Source organism: Portunus trituberculatus, chromosome 46 (assembly GCF_017591435.1).
Source record: "Portunus trituberculatus isolate SZX2019 chromosome 46, ASM1759143v1, whole genome shotgun sequence".
In the NCBI taxonomy this organism is placed as follows: Eukaryota; Metazoa; Arthropoda; class Malacostraca; order Decapoda; family Portunidae; genus Portunus; species Portunus trituberculatus.
The window spans coordinates 22,557,549-22,574,279 of NC_059300.1; the positions used below are offsets into that span (position 1 = coordinate 22,557,549).

At 40.2% G+C, this 16,731-nt stretch overlaps 1 protein-coding gene across 1 annotated transcript in view; it reads right to left on the reverse strand.

Annotated features, from left to right (window-relative positions):
* LOC123519987 (FERM, ARHGEF and pleckstrin domain-containing protein 1-like) overlaps positions 1–16,731 on the reverse strand; it is a 235,886-nt gene that overhangs the window by 37,885 nt on the left and 181,270 nt on the right. Inside the window, 5 exon segments of the mRNA XM_045281752.1 lie at positions 8,434–8,664; positions 9,596–9,699; positions 9,918–9,992; positions 10,890–11,050; positions 16,393–16,548. Coding sequence (XP_045137687.1) covers positions 8,434–8,664; positions 9,596–9,699; positions 9,918–9,992; positions 10,890–11,050; positions 16,393–16,548 — 727 coding nt within the window.

Genomic DNA, 16,731 nt, shown 5'->3' on the forward strand with positions numbered 1-16,731 from the left:
CCTCCCTAGCTGGATAACAAACTAAGACACCCAGGGAGACAACTATGGCTAGCATGACTAGTTGGCATAAACAGAGGCCTGAAAATAATAAGAAGGATAAATAAATATAATTCTGCACTAAACATGCAACACCACACAGAAAATATACCATACGGCTCATGAACTAAAGGTAAAATACTACTAGACTCCATTAACAGCCCGGCACTGCAAAAAATAAATTAGCTAATAAGTGCAAATGGTAAGACAAGACAAATAGGAGGCGGCAATGTCTAAAACTTTTAAAACATGAATAGGCAAACATTTAGGGAAGGTTTAAGTATGAGGCTTTTAGATATGGAAAATAATTCTTAAGAACCAACTGGTACATGATTTTTTTTGTTTTATATGAAAGCTTTCATTCAATTACCACACACAACACTTTTTAGCCTTTTTGACTCTTGGTGTGATTTCCATCTATGGTATGTTACAGTTGATTTTCTAAATCCCAGTCAATATCAACATCTCTTCTAATATACAAATATACATGATTGCAGTTTTAAAGTGACTCAGTGTGAACACAGTCATTGACAGACACACTAGCACTACGATGAGATGTTTCATAACACTCAATTTTACAACTGTTACAGAGCCAGACGTAGCGGCCATGCCATCTGTGTACACGCTCCCAGTGAGGAATGGTCCCCCAGCCCCTCAGCAGGTTTGGGAGGAAGTCTGTATAAGGCTCTCTTGGTGGCAATTTATATGAGAGTCCTATGGAAACTTCCTGCTGCTGGATTAGCTACCCTCTAAGATAACAGCTAGAGTAAAATAAGAAAAAAAAAAAAAAGGTCAACACAAGAATGGCAATAGCTATTGTTACACATGGTTGATAAGTCTTGTCTTCCTTGTCTTGCTTGTCTTACCATAGAGCACAGTGTTAGGGAGGGCCAAACCTATCGCACAAGTGAACAGGCACTCCATTTATGTATCGGCACCTATGGTCACCCAGCAAGGCTGCAAAATAACAACCAGAGAGAGGTCAGATGCTGCGTCACCCAAGCGACTCACACTCACACATGCCACCACTCACTACTACTTCACTTCAGGCTACAGGAGAAAAAGTGTGAATACATGCTAAACCTCTTGAAGGAACCTTATTCATCACAAGTCTCAAACTCATCTCTGCATTAAGTAAAACCTTATCAATATAGAGCATTACTCAATTAAAAATATTAATAAGCATGAGTTTTAAGCTCTGTTTGTCAGCATCAGATGCTGCTCGTCAGGGTCTACCATCATTTATCTTTGCACTGGCTAATCTAATATTGTTTATCTGTTTTCCTTCATTACTCCATTGCTGAAAGAAAATCACTGTAACTGATTCCTATGAATTTTGGAAAAATATTCATAATGAAAATACCAAATTATACCCAGACTCATCTTACAAAGGCAGAGTATTTTTGGGCATGGAAGAGAAATGTGTGTGTGTGTATGTGTGTGTGTGTGTGTGTGTGTGTGTGTGTGTGTGTGTGTGTGTGTGTGTGTGTGTGTGTGTGTGTGTGTGTGTGTGTGTGTGTGTTTGTATTTCCATGTGTGTGGTGTGTATGTCTGTATATGCATAACTGCTGCAAAGATTAAGATTATTTAAGCCACACCTCAAGAACTAAATATGTGTAGGTAATTACATGAACATGCCTGTCTAAACATTTTTCACCTTGTGGAGTTTTCAACAATAAATACACAGAATTAATATATATCAAATGAAGTCTGGGTATATTGATTTTCAAACTGAAGGGGACTAATTTCCATAAAATCTAAGAAAACTAAGAAAAGCAAGCTTTATATTATAGCAGGAATCAAACTGTATGGTGAACCTCAATTGTCTTTACCCACACAGAGTGAAGATTATGCACTCAAATATGCGAAGTAACTCAAATATAACTGCAACATATATTCTGTCATCAGAGTTCATGCTGAGTGTAGTCTACATACAAAATTTAGAGCCATGTCAGGAGGAAAGTTTTGCTATTCTCTGCCCACCATAAATGGCAGTAAAGAAGCACTGGACAGCAAACTGAATGACTACTAATCCACCTCAGAACACGAGGAGTGGAAAAGAACACTCATGTCACAGGACTTAAGAGTAGGACTTGCAAAGCAAATGGTATTCATAAAATTTTCCTGAGACTTCTGACATAAAGTGTATGCTTAGAAAGAAGTGTGTATATTTGCATGCAGCATGTATCATCAACCCAACATGAACAGCAGGTGGAATGTGTTCCATATATATACTGGAACTTTACCATTAACTGACTTTTGGTAAGAAATCATCATATGAAATTGCTCACTAAATCTACAGCATAAATATTTAGAGGAAAGTGATCTAGAGCATTTAAGCGCAAATGATAAAAATGACAGGTAGTAAATTAATTACTTTCACAATCTTGAAAATTTCTACATTCAGAGAAGCAAGCATCAAGTATGTGAATCACTACCTAAAGAGATTAATTAGTACTGATAATGACCTTGGATTCTAGATAGATAGGTAGATAGATAGACAGATACCTACTGAGTATCTATCTTTCTTATCTGGCAAAAGAAGAAGCATGTACAGCAGCTGCTACATACAAGGTGAATATTTGGCACATTAGAATAATACTTCAAACAACACAGAACATGAAAACTGTTTACAGGACTGAAGAAAATTGTCTGCTGCCACGCTCAGTAAGTGATAATGACAAACAGATTTGTCTATCTTTGGCTTCCCATCACATCCACTGTGCACCTCTAATGGCAAAACCTGCCATTGGTCACGAGGTTCCTGGTGCTCAGCCTGACCACCTAGTCTTCCGGCAAAGCCTTAGTCATTCACTGCCTCACTCATGGCACTTACTGACAGATGTAAACACATCGTATCACCAAACTTTTCTGGACATACAGGGCTTGTGTTTTCTGTGTTTCTTACACTCCCAGAAAATACTGGATGAAGTAGTAATAAAAAATTCCCTTCCCACCATTTGGCTACATTTTATGCATGACTGGAGGGAACTAAACTGAAGAGCACAGGAAACACACAAATCATAAAGCATTAGTATCAAAGATGCAACTCTCTTAACTCAGAGGCAAAGTTTGTTGATTCTTTTTCCATGTAATTCACAGAGCAATGAAGCAAACCAGCATTCAAGAAAAAAAGTAATTGTATAAAACTCTTAAATGTTTGTGTAAGTCTATATCCATATATGTAAACATATATACATGTATGTTAATATAATAATCTTTCCTTCTACATGTTGCTCATGGAAAAGTTTTTGTCGTTGTCTCAACCCCTTCTATGCTAAATTAAAGCTTCAAGACTCCTAAATAACGATCTTCCATTGAGCTTCACCAACACACAGCAGTCTGGAGCACAGGTTTCAAGGGTTCAAATCGAGACGTGTTTAACAGGAAACGGTAGAACAGCAACCAACATCAAAATGCTTAAATGTGTCTTGCACGACTTATATTGCTCATTAACACACCAATACATGATATGATAACCATGGTGCTAAATTAACTGACAGTAAACAGTAATTTCTTCTTTTATACACTACATAATACTTGACAGTTTTTAGTTTCCTAAATAATGCACCAAAAGGAGGAGTATGAGATTGTAAGGTAAATGGCATTCTTAACTAACAACTATGCAGGTACATAATAATAATAGTAACAATAATAATAGTAATAATAATAATAATATTAATAATAATAATAATAATAATAATAATAATAATAATAACAATAATAATAATAATAATAATAACAATAATAATAATAATAATAAAAAAAAACAATAATAATAATAATAATATTAATAATGTTTATGATAATAATGACAATCATAACATGATAATAACAACAACAATAATAATGATAATAATAATAATAATAATAATAATAATAATAATAATAATAATAATAATAATAATGTTTATGATAATAATAACAATCATAACATGATAATAACAAATAATAATAATAAAAATAATAATAATAATAATAATAACTGTGCAACTGTTAAAAAATATATAGGAATGTCAAGCCTGTAATATTTGTTAGCAAAATGCAAAGAATCAAAGAAGACCATATGACTAAAATATCTGTAACAAAAAAAAAAGGTGTAGAGAAAAATTATAGTAAATAAACTGAACTTTCATAAAATCAAATGTGAGCAACATAGAACAAGGTAGAAAATTAATACATGAATAGAATAAATAAAAAGAGAGAGAGAGAGAGAGAGAGAGAGAGAGAGAGAGAGAGAGAGAGAGAGAGAGAGAGAGAGAGAGACCAAACAAGGGAAAAAGGCAGAGGGAGGAACAAAGACACTAAAAACTGTTCCACTCCCCACTATCTGATTGAGCAGCAGTCAGACCCGCAGTGGATAGATTTTCCCGACTCTCATGGAGGTGTCCACCACGCACCTCAAACTCCACGGCCATGCGGTGCCGCACGTCAATTCCCCGCTGGCTCCCATCATACTTGGTGACAGGCATCTCACGGGCAATAGGAGTTGGAGGGGTCAGGGGGGGACTGGGGCTTCTAGAAAGGGATGGGGGATGCATGAATGGCCTGGGTGGTGGAGGCGGAGGGGGAGAAGGGGATGATGGTTCTCTTCTCAGGCGGGTGGGAGTCCTGGGTTTAGTGGAAGATGAGGAGGAGGTAGTGGTGGCAGCAGTGGCAGAGGAAGATGGATGAGAGCCAGACAACTTTTCTTTTGCTCTTGGTGTTCCATGTGGTGCTGGTGATCCTTCTTCTTCCTCCTCCAGTTCTTCAACAGAATGAGTATCTTCCAGTGTCTCTAAAGTGTCCTCAGGCTCCTGGAGGGTATGATTTTCTTCTGAAGCAGACTCAGATTCAGAAACCTCATGAATGCCTTCAAATTTGACTGGGATGTTATCATAGATTCCCTCACTGCTTTGATTGACACGCTGATTAATCTCCATGTAGTATGTTTCAATGTGGCTCAGTTCTGTGTGAGGGTTTTCCAGAAAGGCTGAGCTTGGTGGAGATGGGAACTCATCACTTTCATCTCCTGGCACAAATTCTGGCAAGTCCCTCAAAAAGAACTGTGCAGCAGCAGTGGCAGCAGCTGGGGGAGCAGTGGCAAAGGTGTGGTGATTTGTTTGGTGTTCCAAGGCATCACCAGTGATGGGGAGACTGGAGCGGCGATTATGGTCACTCTGGTTGTCATCACTAGTAGAGTTGGAGTAGTCAGAGGGCAGCTCTCCCTGTTGTTCTTCTGAGGGGATGGAGGGCAGCTTCTCTTCAGTAGGTGTGGATATTTTACTGTCTGTGTGCTCTGGCTCTGGCTCTGGTAGGCCAATGTGGTCCTGCTCGTGCTCCTGCTCAGAGGTGGTGCTACGTTCGGAGATGCGGGAGAGTGTGCGTGAGGGGAAGGCATACCCCATATCAATCTGGCGGGTGATCTGGTAGTACTCAGGCTCCTGATAGTCATCATGGTACTCATCTGGTTCTGAGACAAGGTCAGGAGACTGAGGAGACTGGTCACTCATCTGAGCATGATCATCCTCTTCCTCTTCTTCCTCTTCCTCTTCTTCCTCTCCAAAGAAGTCTCTCTCCAAAGAATCCTCCTCAGGCACTGGTCCTCTAGCAGCACCCACTACCTCTTCATCTTCCTCTTCCATTTGCAGCTCTACAGCTCTGACTGGAGGTGGCTGAGACTTCAGCTCTAATTCCACCACAGATACAATCCCAATATCCCTGCGCTCCCGTGGATCTTCCAGCCTGGGTGGTGGCTCCTTCTCAACAGGTTTGGGTGGTGGCTTTGGAGGTGGCTTCACCACAGGCTTGGGAGGTGGCTTGGGTTTGGGTCCATAGTCCTTTCTCAGTCGAATGGGTTCTACTAAAAACACCTCCCCATCATCTTCATCATTCTCATCCACTGTCACAATCAATCTACGATCCCGGCCGCGGTCGCGGTCGCGGTCACGGTCACGATCGCGGTCACGGTCACGATCGCGGTCGCGGTCACGGTCACGATCGCGGTCGCGGTCACGGTCACGATCGCGGTCATTGTTGCCTTCCAAGATCTCCATGACTCGTGCACCTGACAGAGAAGCAAATGCTTGGGGTGCCTCTTCAGGAGGTATGAGAGCTTCAGTCAGTTCATCCATGCTGATAAGTGGCTCTTTCAGCAGAATACCCTCAAAGAACTTATTCTTCCGGTCAGCCTCAGCTAGCAGCTTAGGACTCCGCTCAGGAGGTGGTGCCAGTACACAGGGCAAGTCCTCCAGCTCCTCAGTCTCTTTCCCTGGCTCAAATTCAAACACTGGTGCATCAAAAATGGTGACCTTTGTCCCGGTTCTATGGATATGGATGTTCTCCGTCCAATGTCTGAAAGTGATGGTCTGCGTTCTGAGGAGACAGAACCTCGCCTGTCTGAAGATGCAGAGCTTCGCCGGTCTGAACAAACCGAGCTGCGTCTCTCTGAGGAAGAAGAGGATTTTCTCTCTTCTTTTTCTCTGTCGTATGGGGATCGCCTACCCAACTCAGAATGAAGAGAACCTCTCCTTTCCGTCTCCAAGTATGGGGATCTCTCAGATTCATGTAGAGATGACCTGCGCTCTCTGTCAGATATGGCTGATGGAGAAATGCAGCTTAAGTCTTGGTAGGATGGTCTCCTTTCAGAGACTGGATAGGGGGACTTTCTGCCAATATCATGAATTGATTGTCTCCGCTCGCCTGTCACTGAAGAACGTCTGTCAAGGATGGACTCATCAATCTCCTCTATACTCATCTGGCTGTCCTTTGATCCCAGCTTGCTGAGGCGATCATCTGGCAGCCTGAACCTCTCAATGACAGTGCGTTCTGATGCATCGCTTTCATCAATCTTTCTCTCCTTTGATGCATCCGTCAGGTCCATCTCCCCGCTAGAAGGAGACTCTTCCTTCACTTCTGGGGGTGGTGGTAAAGTCTCAAAATCAAATATGTGTGGCTCCATTTTCTCTTCAATGACCACAAGAATCTGGTCCTCCTGTTCTGACTCAGATTCCAATTCCTGGAAGCCCTCCTGTTCATCCTCCTCTTCATCGCTACTGCCACGGATACGAGTAATGAGGTCCATGTCGGGTGGGCGTGGCAGGAACTGAACCTGCTCCTGGGAGGGTGTTAGGTCATCGTCATCCTCATCCTCTTCTCGCACTTGCTCTGGTGGTGGGGCAATAGGATGCAGGATTTCCAGCGGAGAGCATATGTCACTGTCTGTGTTACCCCCAGAGTCACTACCTCGTCCTACACCATACATAGGGAACTTAGCCTTCTTGTGTAAGGTAGAAAAGTCAATACAGCGTGGCCGTGATTGCTGGGAGGAGTAAGAGGTAACACTTGGGGGACTGGTTGAGGTGCTGCGCCGATGCTGGAGGAAGCCATGCTGGAGGTCAATTGGCCTGGGTGTGGTTGAGGAGCGGGTGTGTGAAGACAAGGAGGAACCACCATCACTTTCACATGAACTCATCTTGTGAAGAGATTCTTGTGATGAGCCATAGTCAACATACTGGCCCATCTCCTTGGCTGCTCGCATGCTGGCTGAAAGCCTTGTGCTCTGTGTGTGTGTGCTGAGACTTGGAGGCTCACCTACTTCACGCAAACTCTCACAAGACTCTCGGGCAATTCTGGAGTGACTGCTGGCACGGGATCGAATGCTGCATACACTTTCTGAAATACTTTCCTGCAAGTCAATACCACTGTGATGTGATAAAGATAGTTGGCTAAACATGGAGGAACCATCATTGATGGTTATAGTGCCCAGGTGTCGTGTAGTTAGGATATATCCCTTCTCACTTGTGATCTCACATACACTGTTTTCATGGAACTCTGGGCTACCAGGGCTAGCAAGATCCTCATCATCAACTTGAGGAGTGCGTGAATCCAGTGGTAGCTCAAGGGTTATCCTGGAGCTTGCTCTGCTGCCAGCTAAACTCCTGGAAAGGCTCCCAAATTGGCTGTTGCTGTGTGTTCTGGGTAGACTACCAGTGTAACCATTGGTCTGCTTCTTGCCAATAGAAGAGGAACTGCCATGGCTGCGTGGAAGACTGCCTGTGTAGCTGCTGGTGCGCCCTCGCCCACTGCCTGCTTCTTTGAGCTCCGCCCACTCCAGACCCTCCATGCTGCCTATCTCTCCACTATTTAACATAAGCTTTGACCCTGACCTGCTGGCAATCCTTGAGCTCGACCGAGACTCTTCCCACTTCCCTCCCTCCCGCTCAATTAGTTCATATGACTCATGAGAGAGGTTGTCCCCACTGTCATCTGCCGCTTCTGTGTAATGACGGTTATCAACAAAGGAAAAGTCTTTAAGTGAACCCTCCAAGAGAGCCGGGTTAGAGTTAAGTTGCTGCCGTGATGACATGGTAGAGTTAGTGTCTAAGGAAGGTGCCCTCGGGTAGTGGCGGTGCTGACCTGGATGGTGGGGATACTCGGGGTCGTGGCCTCGCTGTGGGCTGGAGGTCACCGAAGTCTCCGGAGAGAGGGTGTCCTGGCGGGATGGTGTCACACTTGGGGTCTCCATATCACGGGTGTCAAAGTCATGGAGATCGGCTGTCTCTGTCTGTGTGGGTGATCCAGGTGACTGCGGATCACCAGTTGAGGCAAGTGTCATGGATCCACATGACAGTGAAACAGGAGTGCCAACTGAAAAAATTCAGTGTATCAGGTTGGATATACATATTACATCATCTAAGCTGACAATCCCTGAATCTAACTCTGCAAAATTTTATTTCAAGAGCATTATGATGATTAACTTTTTTCTTCACATGAAATGATGCAATTATTTACTACAATATCAAAGATTATTTAGATTATCCAAGTCATATATCTGTCTTTCACTGAACAGAAATACTGAAAATTCATCAATAACTGTTCCTTGCTTATCCACTTCGTGGCATGATAATTCTTCACATGTAATTCTATGCCCTAATCACATGCTTTTAACTAAGAAAAATCATTTATTTATATTTCAATGAGTAATGTAAAAATTGACTGTAGAAAAAAAATTCCTTAAAGAAGATGTCCAGTTTTCTTTCTTTGTGCAAACAGTATTCATGGCAATGCAGAAAACTACAGGAAAAGAAGGACATGACCCCGTCTGGCTACTCAAAAGTCTGTAAAAAGAAATTAAAAACTCATCCATAATAAAACTGAAGCATCAGTTCATTCTCCATTGTGTGAGTCTGTGACTGCCAGTAAGCAGTGATGACTCAAACTAATCTACTTCATCACTAATTCTATTTACTTAATGCTATTCAAGTTCAACTCTTAAACACAAAAATTTGAAGCCAAAATTATAAAATATACATTAACAGTCTTTAGCAATCTTCAAAACAAAGTAACAATAGAGTTGAAACAAGCCTTCTATGATTTGAAAATAATTGTATAGTACATAAAAAAAAAAAACACTTAATAGCAATAATTAATTATGTTACTGGAATCTTCCAAAAATATTTCCAAATAGGCAGCCACACCAAGGTTACTTCTTTCAAATCACTATAAGGATGCAAACAACAGTATGAAAAAATTGAATTTAAGTAAATAAATTACAGCAATGAAGATCAAGGTAACTTACTGCACTGATTGTCACTGAGTGGCAGAAGAGGTTGTGCTGAGATGCTCATTCCAACACTGCTCACACTCGCATGTACAGAAGGGGAGTGTCGAAAAGACTGGGACCTGACAACAGAGGAATGTGCTGCTCTTCACTTTAAAACTCTTAGGTGCCTCACTTCTATGTGTTGCTAAGGCTTCACTCAGGTGAGGGGCATTATTTGCCTTGGCTCACAACAACTATGACATCACAATTCCCTCTGCTGACTCAAGGCAGCAGACTAACTTGGCTGGAGCAGAACACTGAACCGCAACACAACATAGTACATGATAGGAAGCAATACCTTTGAAATGGAGCTCTCTTCACGTAGTTATCTCGAACAAACTCCTGCACTTGTTTCTGCGTTCTGCCGCTGTACCTGTAAGCCAAGAGCAGCGTAAAGAGAAAGTTGAGTCTTCAGAACCAAGATGCATAAAGCAAATTGTTTTGAATGCTGAATACTGTCAATTTAATTGTTACATTTCATATTTTTTAAATACCTGCATAGGTACTCACACAATAAATTCAACTATGTGATTTCAGTGCAATCATGTAAGATACACTTTAGGAAAAAAGAAAAAAAAAAGATTAAGGTAAAAGAAAACAAAAACATGGTTCAAGAATCAAGATAAGAATAAAAAAAAAAATATATGAACAAATGCAATGTTGTGGCAGAAGTAATTACTGTCCACATGGTAAACATATCACACACTATGGAATACATAAATAAACAATAATTGAAAAAAAACTTCAAGCTGACACAAACTACATAAATATAGAAAATTCAACACAATATTTTGAATGATATGGAACAAGTGTCTGTCAGAGTGTTGCTCTTTATCTGTAACTTCTAGACAATATTTTCTAAGAATGAGAGAAACAGATATGTTGGAGTAACTTAAAGACAAATTTCTAGTCCATACAATCTTCAATTACAACTATAATGAATGTCTAAAAAGTATGAGCTTCCATCAAATGAACTGTAAATGCACAGCTACAGCTTGAGAACTAGAAGTGTACTACCGAATCACTCACCTCTAAACTGTATGTACTTCCACTACCCTCCCCCTTCATCCCTGCCCTTTTCCTAGTACCAGAATATGATGCAGGTATATCTGATATGTGCAGCACTACCTCCAAGGCACTTCCCCAATTATTTACAAGAGATCAACAAAGTTTCATCACTTCACCTAGCATATCAAGAGATAAATAAGAAGTGTAGGAAAATGAAATAAAATTAAAAACAAGGTGGAGAAGAATGGTATGTGGGAGTCACCTGAAGGAAGAACCCCGGGACAACACTCTGGTCTTCTGCCGAGGAACCTTCTTCACTTGGGAACACCGGAAGAAGCCGTGGTGCTCCACACATTTCTTCCAGAAGTTTTTGCATTCATTTCTTCCATCAAAAAAGAACTCGACAGTATCCTTGTAATAACCCTGGAACGTTGTTTGCCTTTGTTAAACTAATAAGGAAATTTACACTTAAAAACCTCATTGAGTAGGAGCATAATTTGCAGTACCTTAAGGGTACACAAGTCACTCATTTATATATGATTTAATTTGACATGAATGAAAATGACTTACAATGATTGAATTATTATTACATTAGTAACTGCAAAAAAATCATACTCTATGGAGAACTAATACTAAATTATTATTATTATTATTATTATTTTTTTTTTTTTTTTTTTTTAGTGTATATATGCTAACTTTCCCACTTATTTACAGCATTCAAAATTTCTACTCTAGCCATATGTAAGTGTAAATAAATTAACTCTGCATTATTTACAATGTCCATGACTTCTGCATCAATCAGGTGTGAGTGTATATACGTGCATCAGGCAAATGTTGGGTTACTAAGACCTGTCAGCACCCATCCAATGATCCCAAGGAACAAATACTCAGGTGAGAGAGCTACACACTCCCTTCTGCTTTTTTAATTGTACTTCATCCCTTCTACTCTCCCTTCTCAGACATTTATTTTGCCTTCATGAAGCTTTCCTCTTTCATCTGCAGTGTTCTTTGCATTCCCATAATAATGACCTACATATATTCAATGCACTTATTAAAGAGGCATTAATTATTTACTTCACAGTACAACAATTCCTCGTTACACATAAAAAAAAAGTTTTGATGACTTTGTAATTTGTGATGTTATCTTATATTGGGAAAATCAACTGTGGGAACCATACTAAAGCTAAAAGCAGTATATATGTGATGTCTTCCATAGCCGGATATGGAAGAACCATCATAGATTTAGAGCATAAAATCCTCAAGACATTCAAATTGGTTTGCACTTGGCAAGTCATGTCTCTACATCCACCAATCCCCACTTGTGCAAGTCATTCACAGCTTCACCAGCAACCGGTTAGGTTCCTTATTCATTCATTTCATCAATGGTTTAGATATTCTTTTTATATCATGATCATACTAAAACTGGACAACAATTTACTCATGTGATGCAATGTTAAATTTTCAACAGTCTTATTGACTGTACTGACTAACAAATATGAAACAGTTGATTTGTTAAGGTAAAAAATTCTTCAAGTTAGTGCACCACAATTACACAATGTTGCTTTGTCCATGGCAGCCGCCTCTTCCAGACTGATATGTTTTGACTTGTCACTCTTTCACATTGTAACAGTTGTTACAGATTTCACATTCCTATTTATTGTAATGATTAATCATTTCAGTATGCATTTATAGACTTCCAGTATCAAATGCCATGCATTACTGGAAATTACTCTTCTCTTACCATTCAATATAATTCATCATGTGCTGTGCAAGGTGGAAAAATGAGTTGTTCATATCACAAACAGTTCAATTTCACATTTGCATGACTCTTGTACTATGGTGTGTGACTCTAACACTTTCTCTGGGGAATGGCCATGAAGTTACTAGACCAATAACTGCCAACCCCAGATTCCCTGCCTTTCATCCAATTCATGCATTCTTTCTTCATCATATCCTCCTTGATTATAGTTGTACATATTAGGCATTAAGAGATACAGAAAATAAAGTAATTCTGAAAGATATAAAATTTTTGTTTTTGAGTCCCCTGGTCACACTCCATTCTCCTCATATTGATATCTGTTCATCACTTCAGAATTTTTCCTCTATTACCTTCCTACTCCTAGTCTTTCTAACTGATTTGTCACCACCAGCATGGTTTACTAAACATTATAGATTCATGATTATGAAAGGATGGTAAAAACTAAGACAGCAAATGGAAAAATGTCAATATGAGTACTCAAGTGTTCCACTGGTACAAATAGCACAAATGGGAATTTACATGTGCAGGAGAAAGCTGCTGCTGCTGCTGCTAACAAGCAGTTGTCATCAGCCACCAAAAGCCATATACTGTATCATATGTATACCATGTATCAAAGTATACATAGTGCAGTCCCACAGCTGGTGAGTTAGTATGTATGCATTACCATGTACTATATGTGAATTTTGCAGTTGGCTGTAGTCGGCATGGGAAAATTATGTCATTCTGACATGCAGATTTGCAGTAGTACATGGTTTCGTACTATTTGATGAAGGAGAAAGAGTTTTAACAATCACAAAAACACTGTGTATTCACACAAAAATGCAGAATCCCTTTTCCTCTGTTTATATATATTACAGAAGTCATATCTGTTAATTCTCTTACATTTGCTGAAAAATAGGAAGTTTATATAAAACCCCTTATGAAGGCCTAGCAGAAAATATGTACGAGATCTGTCTGGAAAGTATCCAGCCACTTACATTTTCAAGAAATATGTCTAACCTACTCTCCTTCAAAGTAGTCTCCTACGGATCTCACACACTTCTCCCAGCATCCCTTCAAAACATTTTGCAAAGTCCTCTTTTGGGATTTTCATCAGCTGGCTCATTGCATTCTTCTTAATTTCATCTATGGACTGAAATCTCTTCCTTTAAATGGTGATTTTAGCTTTGGGAAAATCCAAAAATCACAGGGAGCTAGATCTGGCCTATAGGGAGCTGAATGAGCTGGGTGATGGAATGTTTGGCAAAAATTCCTGCATGACACGTCCACAGCTGTGGGCTAGTAGAGACTGGGTCCTTCTTCGTGATAATACACCTGCACATTCTTCACGTGTTGTTTAGGGATTTTTGGCAGAACAATCTATCACCCAGCTCATTCAGCTCCCTAAAGCCCAGATCTAACTCCCTGTGATTTCTGGATTTTTCCAAAGTTAAAATTACCGTTAAAAGGAAGGAAATTTCACTCCATAGACAAAATTAAGAAGAATGCAATGAGCCAACTGTTGAAGATTCCAAAAGAGGACTTTGCAAAATGTTTTGAAACGTGGAAGGGCCGCTGGGAGAAGTGTGTGAGGTCCGAAGGAGACTACTTTGAAAGAGAGTGGGGCGCCATCGTCCTAGGTAAGACACATTTCCTGAAATTGTAAATTCCGGACAGACCTCATATACCAAGTTCACTAAATGCTGTAGTTTCTTTTTCTTTTCACTTGCATTTCAAGATTATAAATCCTACCCTACTGCATCAGGTGTATCTCCTCCTCATGTACATGTAGTGAGGGCTGGAGGGTTGTATTTGTATGGTGTGTCAATGAGAGGCACTCCTATGCTTCTAGCAATAGAGCAACACATCAGGGAGGCATGTATCTAATCTACACATATCTAAATTGAAGGTAAGAAAAAATATAATATAATGAATTAATGATAAAAACAACATGGGAAAATGAAGGATATCACAAAGGACTGATGGCAACAATGTATGACACAACAACTGGATAATGACAGGGACAGGAAAAGTGGTGGTGGTGATGATGGTAGTAATGGCAGGGATGATTAGGGAAAGGGAAGGGGAGGGGAGGGGAGGGAGGGGAGGGAAGGGAAGGCAGAAGGGAGATGAGTTGAAGGGCACCTCTCCAGTGTGTGACATGTGACAACTTGACTGAACACACACAGGAGGGCAAAACAGGGGAACATCAAGCATGAGCCAACACACCTCTGGCCACCTTCCTCCGTAGGGCAGCTTGGGGGAGGGGACAGAGGGAGACAGTCAACATTACTCAAAGCATGTCTATCCCAACACTTCACACTCTAGATTGATTCAAGGGTTAAGCTTAACTAGCTTATTTTCACACAGTATCAATAAGCTACAACTGAAGACTTAGGTATCTATATTACTTCCAAGGACTTCCACTGATTATTGAATTAGTAAAACAGCCCTCCAAGTGAGAGGCTTGGAACAAGTCATGCACTGCAATGGAGCGTCAAAAGTCCTGTAGTCCATAAGATGTTATTTACACCCATATATACAACACACCAAAGGATGTGGTAAGTGTAGGAAGTGGTATGCATCTTCTGTGTCCTGTTCATATTACAGGATCTGCATGGATTACCCACTGAACAGGGACAAATACTAACTAGATGAGGATAAAAAGCTATGACACTTTATCACTATAAGACTAGACACATGGGAATCTATACACTATGAACTATCATTAAAACTTTCATACTGATATTAAAAAAAATACATCTGTTTATTTATAGGTTTCAATTGCTTATTTAAAAATCAAGGCTAATTTGAAAAAATTAAGAATTCAAAATTAAGAAAGTGACAATTGATTATATGTATTCTCTTAAATGTCTCTTCTTTGGGAGAGGGTGACCACACAGCAATAATGGTCATGGCAGTCTAGTAAATATAACTATAAGTCCCTTGACAGGATCTCTAAGCCAAGAAAGTTCCTTTCTAAAGTTCTATTTGTTGAGAAGCACGTTTATTGCAAGAAGTTCACCCCATTATTGCTACACTCTGCCACCCTGCCAGTGGGGTAACGGCTGGCCAACAGTTAGTGAGTTAGACATGCGGGAGCGGCGTGACACAACATTGTGATGGACATGTTACTCTACCTCGCCCTGAGTGGGGGACGGCCAGCCAATCACAAGGGGGGAAGGGAAGGATAAAAAAATCAAGTTGAAATGCACTGTAGTAACACATGTCCTGGTGTTTTCTGGCCACAATATGTTCATTATGTTCAGGATGACAGAATATATCACAGATATATAGCATTCAATGACTTAGAGGCCACATTTGCAAAAGGCAATCTATATATCACAATTGAAGGTTTTGGCCATTAGCGAAACTTGGTAATACCCTCACAAAAGAGTAGAAATGTATGCACAACATATGCCCATAAAATAATAAGGCTATAGAACATAACAAAGCAGCAACTTGATTGCTAAACACAGAATACACACTAATGTCCTCCACTTCCCTTTGTAGACACAAACTTTTACTCGATGCCAATAAAAGTAAGATATTTCAAGTAACAACCAAATCTCAACTTCAAGGTACATAAATAGGATAAAATAACTGTGAAACAAACACTAAACTTGATGGTAGAAGCATTATAGAAAATTAAAGACTTTTATCAATATACTGTAAGAAAATAATTATATCAATCTTCTAGAGCCATACAGAAGAAATATATAGCAGCCTTAATGCAACTTATGAAAGCAATTCTGTTATAAACCACAATGCAAAATATTTCAGCTCTTTCTCCCATTTCATAATAAAGGGGAGAGAAAAATAAAAGAGCAAAGAAATGAGAACAATGAGAGAGAGAGAGAGAGAGAGAGAGAGAGAGAGAGAGAGAGAGAGAGAGAGAGAGAGAGAGAGAGAGAGAGAGAGAGAGAGAGAGAGAGAGAGAGAGAGAGAGAATAGAGAAGAGATAAGAGATGAGATAAACACAATGGCTCAAGGAACACCAGGGCACCATGCCATGGGGAACACTTACATAGCCTTCAGGGTGAAGCTTAGTGAGGAACCGCTTTCGTTTGAAGGACAGCTTTCGGATCTTGGCCCAGGAGAAGGTGTTGATTTTGGTGTAGTTCTGGAACACTAGGACGCCCATGTGTGCCACAGCAAGATTCAGTGGCACTCCCTCATTATCCTGGTGGGGAAGGGCAAGTAGAGAGCAGGTGATGTGGAAAAGGGAACAGAACAGGGTGGAACAAGCCATGAGTCATATAAAATAGATAAAGATAACAAATGAGAAGAACAGAGGATGGAACAGGGAAAGAAATGTGGAGGAAAAGAAAGGAAACCACTTATTATTCAATCTTTCTGTAAACAG